Genomic DNA, 9,146 nt, shown 5'->3' with positions numbered 1-9,146 from the left:
GCGGGTCTCGAACCCGCGGGCTCAGGCAATCCACTCACCTCAGCCTCCCAAAGGCACGGGATTACAGGCTGAGCCACCGAGCCCGGCTCCTTTTGTATTTTAATGTATCATTTTAAGTGTTTAAATCTTATATGACATTTGATTAGAAAATTGAAGTACTTTAAGTTTTTCACACACAAGTTATTTTAGAGTGTGATTGTTTTGGGTTGTCTGTAGAAACTAGGCGAATTGCAACATTTGGGACAGGATTATTATTTCCTATGGCAGAGCTTCTTGCTCTTAATTTCATGAATAATGTGGTCACATAAAACAACAAAGCAAAGGCCAAGATCTGTGTTTCTTCCAACAGAATCTCTTTGTCCAAAGTTACCTGTCTTCCTTGAGGAAGCAAGGAACAGTTGAATGGACTATCTGATTTCTCTAACCATCTTTGCTTAATATTCCTGTTAAGAAACTAGATCATATTATGAGAATGTGATAGTATATGACTCGTGCAATTTTTAAGAACAATTTTCAATGCAAAAAAATTATCTCAGACTTGAAAGTTTCCTACTGTCCTCTCCCATTCTCTTAAATGTTTGAGAGAATTAAACAAAAAATTCAGCCTTACAATTTTATGAAACCTTATATCTGTGAGAGAAAAACATTTCAGCAATGGTATAACTATATAAGTATATCCAAATAAATTATTTGGAATACTCTAAGATGAAATAGCTAAAAAAGTTGTATTGATTGATGTGTGGTAAGGACTGCTATTTTCATCATAGGTCTTTTACTACTTTGATTTTAAAGAATACCATATAATATATCATGGAACATTAAAATGCATTTACAAAAGAAACAATTTAGAAAAGCTTTAGTAGGTTACTTGAGAGCATAATTTTTTCTTGGAATGGAGTAGCCCCTGGAAAGAAGGATAATGCTGGAGGGGTGGGGATATGTCAGAGCAGGTGGGCCTGTACGGAAGAGAATGTCTGTTATGGAGCAGCCACTGCTAAGAGCTTTAAATTCTTATGTCTTATAGTTTCGGTTATTTATAATCCTTCAAAACAGGCCATAAGCATTCCTGTTTTTCATGTAAGGGCACTGCAGGCCAGTGAGGTGAAGAGATCTGCTGTAAGGGAACACAGCTAGGGAATGGTAGAGCCAGAATTTAAGATCAAGTCTGATTGCGAAGACCATGCCCCACCTGATAGCACTGTCTTGGGGCTTAAGATGAGCTCTTCTGCTCTATGTCTACCAAGCAGAAATTCTCTTAGGTTAGAAATTTTACTGCTTTTAAAAAAAGAAATATGTGTAATAAATATTTTTATATGCTTATATAAATATGTTATTTTTTGCCTGCTACATAGATATGCTCAGTCCCCCAGATAGAAGTACAATTTTGAGGAGAAAGATGGCAGCAGAGGGAAGGGATGATTTTGGAGTTCAAGGTCTTAGCCAGAGAACAACAGCGGTGGTTGTGGGGCTGGACAGACTGTGAGACTGGGAGGACAAGTAAACTGGAGAGAGGACATGGTGGCCCAAAACGTGCCCCGCTGTGATTCTATTTCATGCCTTTGACTTGCCATGTTCCAAGTTTTAAGCCCTGGCGTCTTGGCAGATCTTGACTTGCATCTAAATTCTGCCGCTTACTAGGTATGTGACTTTGGGAAAGTTATTTAACTCTTCTGAGTCTTTTTCTTTCCCTGTAAAAATACAGATGATGGTAACATTCATTATAGAATTGTTGTTAAGGTAAATTGTAAAGTACTCATTAAAAGTACTTTGTTATATTTCAATCAGCAGTTTTTAGGGTCTTTTCTTGGAGAGTTGTAGACTCAATAAATTGCTTATGATAAAAACTTTAAGCTGGTTTTTTAAATGGGGACTGTTTTTTGTTTTGTTTTTAATTAAAGTGAATAACCATAGCATAACAACTTAATTTGTGAACTTTATGTTTCTCAGAATTTCTTGAATGGAATTATTGACAGAATTTTCCAGGCTGGATTTGTCAACAATCAAGCATCCATAAAATATTTTATAGAATGGATTATTATATTGATTCTTCATAAATTCCCTCAATTTCTTCCAAAGTTTTGGGATTGTTTTTCTTATGTAAGTAAAGGACATTTTTCATATTTTTTAAAATGAGAAGTTGATTTTGACAATGGGAGATTTGTTTCATTTTAATAGTTGTCTTTTACTCTGTTACCTTATTTACCAAGCAGTGTCTTTGTTTGATCTTAGAAATATAAATGATGAGGGATTAAGTGCCTTCCTCATATTAAAAAACAAAAAACTTTTTGTTGGGAAATTCCAAACATGACCAAAATAGGAAGACTAGAAGGGCCCTCATCACCCACCTACAAACAAATATTGATTCAGATACATTTCTGTTTCATCTATACCTCACTTACTCTCACACTCACCCCTTATCAACTTTTCTTATATCTTAAAAATCATTTTTAAGGAATCAATACTAAGATTGGTGATAGACTTTATAATTGCAGTCTTCCTGACAAATAGGCTTTATAATTGCAGTCTTCCTGACAAATAACTAATTGTTTCTAAACAGCAGTTCTAAATACTTGCCTTGAATGTTTTCCTTTAATTCCCAAATTCACCCTTCTCTTTCTTAATAGACAATCTTGTTTTACTTTGTTTGAAAATAGAGGTGCCTTTCTCAAAATATCTCTCTTTTTCTGTTTCTTCCTTTGTGTTTCAGGGGCAGAAATCTTCATTCTTTTTTTTACATCTATTCTTGTGACCTTATTTGTATCTCCTTTGGGACTCTGTTCTCTGAATTCGTCACTCTTGTTCTGTTGATTTTTCCTCCATCCAGTTATTATCCAATGTCATCTTCTCTTTACTGTTCAACTTCAGGAATGAGTGATCTTTGCTTTCCTCCAACCACTGCAGTCCGCTCCATTTTTACAGTGACACACTGAGCTCTTCGGGCAGCTGCAGACAGCCTTTTTTCCTCTCTTCTCTGTCCTTCCATTCCTTCAAGTTGGGCTTCTCTGTAGCTAACTGTCACACTCCAGTTTACTTCATAATTGCCTTCTGTTATGCTGATGACTTCTCTGTTTCCTTCATTTGCTTTCTTTCTTTCTCCCAACCCTTAGGCTTGGTTTTATCTTTTAGCCCTTTACTCTTTTTCTCCATCCCTTAGCGTTATGAATCCCATCTGTGCTGGTCTCTGCTTCCTCAGCCACCTGTGAAGCCTTTTCCACAATCACTCCAAACTCTATCCTGTGTTAAAACTAAACAGATAATGACATCTTTCCCTAAAACTGGCTCCCCTTTCAGGTGTACTTCATTCTCCCAGCCTCCTGGGTTGAAACCCACACCTCACAGTAAGCAGCTGCAGCAACATCCTCACAGTAATCCTGAAAGATAAGTTGGTGTTTTTACATTTTACTTACAAAGAAACTGAAGATTAAGTGAACTTTATTTTTCTCAGAATACAGTCATTTGTCACACCTCTAATTGAAGCTCTAATAAAGCTTTAATTCAAATGCCTGTTTAATTTCAAAACCTGCATTTCTTTTCACCTGTTTCAAGCCTCTTCTGGTTTTTCCTTCTCTCCCTCATGGCTCTGCAATGGAGAAACCGATTTTGACCTTTTTCCTTGAACTGCCTTTCAGAGCCATGGCTTTATTAGTCTAATTTGTTTGTGCCTGCTCTCAGCTGGGTAAGTGCTGCCTCAGAAATGCTCATAAAGGGCAGATAGGTTGTGGTGTGCTACTGAGACTTCCTGATGCTCCTGTGTGCACAGCAGTGGTAGCCGTTCCTTTCAATTCCACTTAGCTCAGCCTCTCACTTGGTATTGGACCCTGTCTATTTTCTTCAAATCTTCGATTTTACCTGTGGGCATCAATCAGAACTTTAAGTTGTAGGCAGAAGAAACTTTTGCTAATGTAATTGTTTTTTTTTTTTTTTTTGAGTTGGAGTCTCACTCTGTCACCCAGACTGGAGTGCAGTGGCTGCTCCCAGCCACCGCAGCCTCGACCTGCTGGGCTCCGGCGAATCTTCCGCCTCAGCCTTCTGAGTAGCCGGAATTACAGGTGCACGCTTCCACGCCCGGCTAATTTTTTGATTTATTGTAGAGATGAGGTCTCACCTGCCCAGGCGGGTCTTGCTGATGTAATTTAAAAAAGGACACAAAAAAGTAGTGGGGAAGGAGGGAGTAGGTAGCTTACAGGATGCCAGGAATGCTACAGTATCAGGCTTGGAAAATTGTCAGGAACAGGGGAGACTCAACAGCTTCCAGAATTGCAGCCATGTGCAGGCCAGAGGGCTGGTCCATTGGGGACGTTACTTTATCTCACTGGACGCACGGTGCCTTCACAGCAAGGCTGTAGCCATAGCAAACTGTATTCCTGTTGCCTGTGGTGGAGGTGGTTTTCCGTGGGTTGTACTTCTCAAGGCTATGAGTTCTTGATTCAGAGTTTGGGATACGTGTCCCTGGAACCAGGTCGGTGCCTTCTTGTTAGTGGCAAGGAGGCTGGAAAAGTGAATATCTGGTGTTTTTTAACTTCCCCCAAGACTCATAAGGTAGGAGAATTCCCTTAACTTGGAAGGGGATTCATGACGGATGTCAGAGAAAGTGTCAGTTGTCCATGATACCCTTTTCCTCCTTTATTCGGAGTAAATGACTTTACCGTTTGTTTTTCTTAGGAAAAAAAATGAAAGTCAGCACATAGGAATATCTGGTATCTTCTTAGGAGCAGTCATCCAAATCTACCTAAATCAGTTTCCATCTGAGACATCTCCCCTCCTTTGACCATATAGAACCTAAATCTTCTGTTCGATAGTAACTCTGCTTGTTCTCTGATGCTCCTCTTCCTTTCTGCCTTCTTAGAAACTTTTTGCTATCAGTCTTTCTTCTACCCTCAGTCTCTCCTTTTTGACCAAGTGATTTTCAAACATGTTTGAATCTCATCCATTTTTTGAGGCTATTTACACTGAAGATTTTCTCATCCCTCTTCTGTAATCACCCTGCCTCTCTACTCTTTCACAGCTAGGCTTCCTGAAAGAAGTGTCTGTGTGCCATAACTCCCATTTTCTCACGTCCTTCCCAAACCACTTTTCAGCTTCTAGTTTCGTCATTTATCAGGAGACACTGTTGCTGGGGTCAGCAGTGGTCTCCATGGGTCAGTTGTCAGCTTTGACCTTCTTCCCTTAGGCACATTTGCACTGTTGACCATTTCCTTGTTCTTGATTCTAATGATGCACCCTTTCCTGGTTCCTCCTGCCCCTCTGTTCTCTCTTTTCTATCCTTTCCCAGCTTTTCTTGTCCTGCCCACCTGTTAAGTGTTAGTGCTTCTCAAGGGCTAGGCCTTCTTCTTTCCTTATTTTCTCCTCTTTTTATAGTCAGTCTCATCTGTGTCATGGATTCACTTACTACCTGATGTGAATGACTCACCGATTTATATTTCTTTTCCACACATCTTTCCCTAAGCTCTAGGTCAGGGGTTGGCAAACTATAGTAAAATTTAGTCCAGCATAGTTTTATAGGAACACAACTGTGCCCATTCGTTTCCATATTGTCTGTGACTGTGTTTGCACCAAATTGATGGAGTTGAACAGTTGTAACAGATTGTGTAATCAGCAAAGCCTTATTTTCATTTACTGTTTGGCCATTTAAGGACAAGTTTGCAGATCCTTGCTGTAGGCCTTTTCCTTGCATGTTTAAAAGCATCTAACACCAAGTGCTTTATTTTTCCCCCCCAACAACTTGATCTCCTTTTTACTGTAGGGAGCAGCACCACAATCTGTACGGTTGCTTGAACCAAAAACCTTGACACTTTGTATGCTTCATGTCTTTACATGATTCATGACCAGGCCCTGTTGATTTTACCACCTGAATATTTCTTAGTTATCTCTCGTCTGTCTCTGCCATAGTATCTTGGTCTAAGTTGCTGTTGTCCGTTGCAGTGGTACACTCGCTGGGCTGTCTACATCGACTCTTGTCTCTGTTTCAGTCTTTTCTCCACACTGAATCTGGAGGGGGATTTCCACAATTAAAAATTGAACAGGCTATCCCAGTTGCTTAAAACACTCTTCTCAGGATGAAGACCAGACTCTTGAGAATGACCTGTAAGTCTGGTGCGATCTTAGACCTCCTTTCTCATTCCCTTTGTGTGCTCCATTCCCACTTCTATACTTTAGTCATACTGGTTGTCTCAGTTTTTTGTTGCTAGAACTGTCCAAAACCTCGTGATGTAAACATTGTTTTATTGTTGTTCATGATTCTCTGTGTTTAATTCTGGGTGGTTCTGCTCCATGCGGTGTCTGCTGGGGCTGGGACTTCCAGATGGCTTCTTCATTCACGTTTGTCACCTCATCTGTAATGACAGAAGCAGCTCTGGTGGCCAGGTGTTGCTCTTACTCCATGTCTCCAGTAGGGGATTGGCCCTCTTGATATGGTGGCTCAGAACTCCAAGAATGAGCATTCCAGGGGGCCATGTCCTGTTGTGCAAGTGCCCATTCAGCCTTGGGGGCATCATGCTTGCTGAATGTCTCGTTGGCCAATGCAGATCACATGACCAGCCCCCCAAAGGTAGGAGGTGCCTGCATTGGCCATGGGTGCAGAGGCTTGGTTCACAGGAAGTGGAAGAGACGCCCATTGTGACTGAGTATCACACTGACCTTTTAATCTTTCTTGCTTATCACTAACTTGTTTTGTTTTGTTTTGGTTTTGGTTTTTTTTTAATCTCAGGCCATTGCACATGCTGTGCCCTCCATCTGAAGTTGTCTTCTTCTCTTCTTTGTCTAGATAACTCTTTCTTCCCTTCAGATCTCGGTTCATATAGGCCACATCCCTGAGGGCCCAGCGCGTACCTTGGACTGGGCTGCATCCCCCTGTGGATCCAGGCCCCCTGTGGATCCCAAAACCTGCAGCTGCTCAAGTTCTTTATAGAGAACAGCGAAATATTTGCTTCTAATGTACATCTGCCCACATACTTTAAATCATCTCTAGATTACTTATAATACATAATATAAATATTAAGTAAATAGTTATTATACTATATTAAGTAAATAGTTATTATACTATATTACTTTTCATTTGTATTAATTTCTGTTGTCATTTAAAAAAAATTTTTTTTGAGACAGCGTTTCATTCTGTCACCCAGACTGTACAGTGTCATGATCATAGCTCACTGCAACCTTGAACTGGACTCAAGCAATCTTCCCACCTCAGCCTCCCTAGTAGCTAAGACCAGGGTGCACTATCATGGCTGGCTAATTTTTCTATTTTTTTGTAGACACAAGGTGTCACTTTGTTGCCCAGGCTGGTCTTGAACTCCTGGTCTCAAGTGATCCTCCTGCCTCAGCCTCCCAAAGTGCTGGGATTACAGGTGTGTCACTGAACCAGGCAATGTTATTTGTTATTTACTTTTCAATTGATGGTTGGTTCAGTTTGCAGATGTGGAACCTATGGATATGGTGGGCTAACTGTATTTTTTATATAGCTATTTAGTAATTTATATTACCTGCTGATTGTTCTATGCATTGGTGTTTGGCTCTAGGAAGTTAGTTTCAAACTCCTTTGCTTTCATGGCTGCCTCCCATCATGGACCGCCGAGTCCAGCACAGTCCTTACCATGTACGGCTCACAGTAATCTTTGAATGAGTGTTTGTTTATCTGATTCTTTATTCAGGGTGAAGAAAATCTTAAAACAAGCATTTGTACATTTTTAGCAGTTTTATCACATTTGGATGTCATTACTCAAAACACGCCAGAAAAGGTGAGTTTAAATTGTTTATAAGAAGAATTTAAATTTGACTATCAAAAAAAATAATGAATTTTATGTATTTGTGCCAGTATGTTTTTTGGATGTAGAGCATTCCTGTTTTTTGCAGTTTCTCGCCTTCCCTTCTACTGCCCCCATAATGTGAACACATACTAGACACAAAAACCCAGTAAGGTATTTCCCACTTACAGGCATACATACTGAGGTATGCTTGGGAACATACTAAATTTACGGACAAATTAGTGGGGAAATTTTTGTTGATGCAAATAATTCTTGATTTTAAACAAGTATTTACTTAGGATTCCTTAAATAGGATTTTCCTTACCGCATTCTTTGAAGGGTAGTTATTTAACAAATGTTCATGCAAAGAAACTTATGGTCAGAGTATTAATTGCTGTTGGGTAATTGAAGGTGATGTGAATTGATTGTCATCTTTTTGGGTATATGTACAGTATTTCACTTTTCTCAGATTTACAGCAATTTCCCTAGCGGGTTATCAAACAGATAAGCAGAAATCTTAGCTAATTTCGGTTAATCTCCATGGCAACCATGAAGAATTTAGGAGAATGTGCCAGTAAGTTTTAGAGGAAGATTCTATATCATTCAACCTGCAGAGAAGAATGCGCTGATGTATTCTAAGCTCTAGGAGAAAATTTAATGTATGAAACAAAAAGTATGGTTAGGTGTTGAAAGTGACATAAAAATGTGGGTTTCTTCGAATTTTTCAAAGTACTGTAGTTTTTAAACAGTTGCATATTTTGTATTAACCTATTTCATCAATTCTAAGATAGACCTTTCTCCCTCTAACATTTTAACTATTAAAATTATGATGACATCTTAAATTGATGGTGTCTTACAGTGTGTGTCAGCCAGATGGCAGTGTGTTACAGTTATGGGAAAACTTGTGTTCACACCTTCTGGTAAGACCAGGAAAGCTCTAGCATCAGATAGTATCAAATGTTATCATTCTGTTTTAAATATGTGTCAGAGTTGTGCTTGCATTCTATTGAGAAAGGTAAAACAGACCAGACAAGTCCTATTGGAAGGTAAGATGAATAGCCTAAGAATCGTTTAGACAAGTTCTGAAAATGAATTTGTCTTGGAAGATGTTTGTGTTAGTTCTGGTATAAATAATATATTATTTTTCCATCAAGCCCTTTTTTTACTTGATGTATATTGTACATTTTAGGTGTGTGTTTGTTTGTTTATTTTTAGCTTTTTTTTTGAGTTGGAGTCTCACTCTGTCACCCAGACTGGAGTGCAGTGGCTGGTCCGGCGATCCTTCAGCCTCGACCCGCTGGGCTCCGGCGATCCTTTCCGCCTCAGTCTTCTGAGTAGCCGGAATTACAGGCATGTGCTATCACGCCCAACTGATTTTTTGATTTATTGTAGAGATGTGGTCTC

General features: G+C 39.4%; 1 protein-coding gene across 2 annotated transcripts in view; it reads left to right on the top strand.

The window, feature by feature from the left end:
* Positions 1 to 9,146, top strand: part of TARBP1 (TAR (HIV-1) RNA binding protein 1) — an 85,996-nt gene that overhangs the window by 51,730 nt on the left and 25,120 nt on the right. For both annotated transcript variants that reach the window (XM_021710621.1, XM_021710622.1), the window contains 2 exons: positions 1,948 to 2,097; positions 7,650 to 7,736. In XM_021710621.1, the coding sequence (XP_021566296.1) occupies positions 1,948 to 2,097; positions 7,650 to 7,736 (237 nt within the window). The remainder of the gene's footprint in view (positions 1 to 1,947; positions 2,098 to 7,649; positions 7,737 to 9,146) is intronic.

This window comes from Carlito syrichta, unplaced genomic scaffold, assembly GCF_000164805.1.
Source record: "Carlito syrichta isolate Samal-C Ts95f unplaced genomic scaffold, Tarsius_syrichta-2.0.1 Scaffold294983, whole genome shotgun sequence".
In the NCBI taxonomy this organism is placed as follows: domain Eukaryota; kingdom Metazoa; phylum Chordata; class Mammalia; order Primates; family Tarsiidae; genus Carlito; species Carlito syrichta.
Note: the sequence above shows the minus strand (reverse complement) of the source record. Positions and strands in the feature narration are given on the sequence as shown.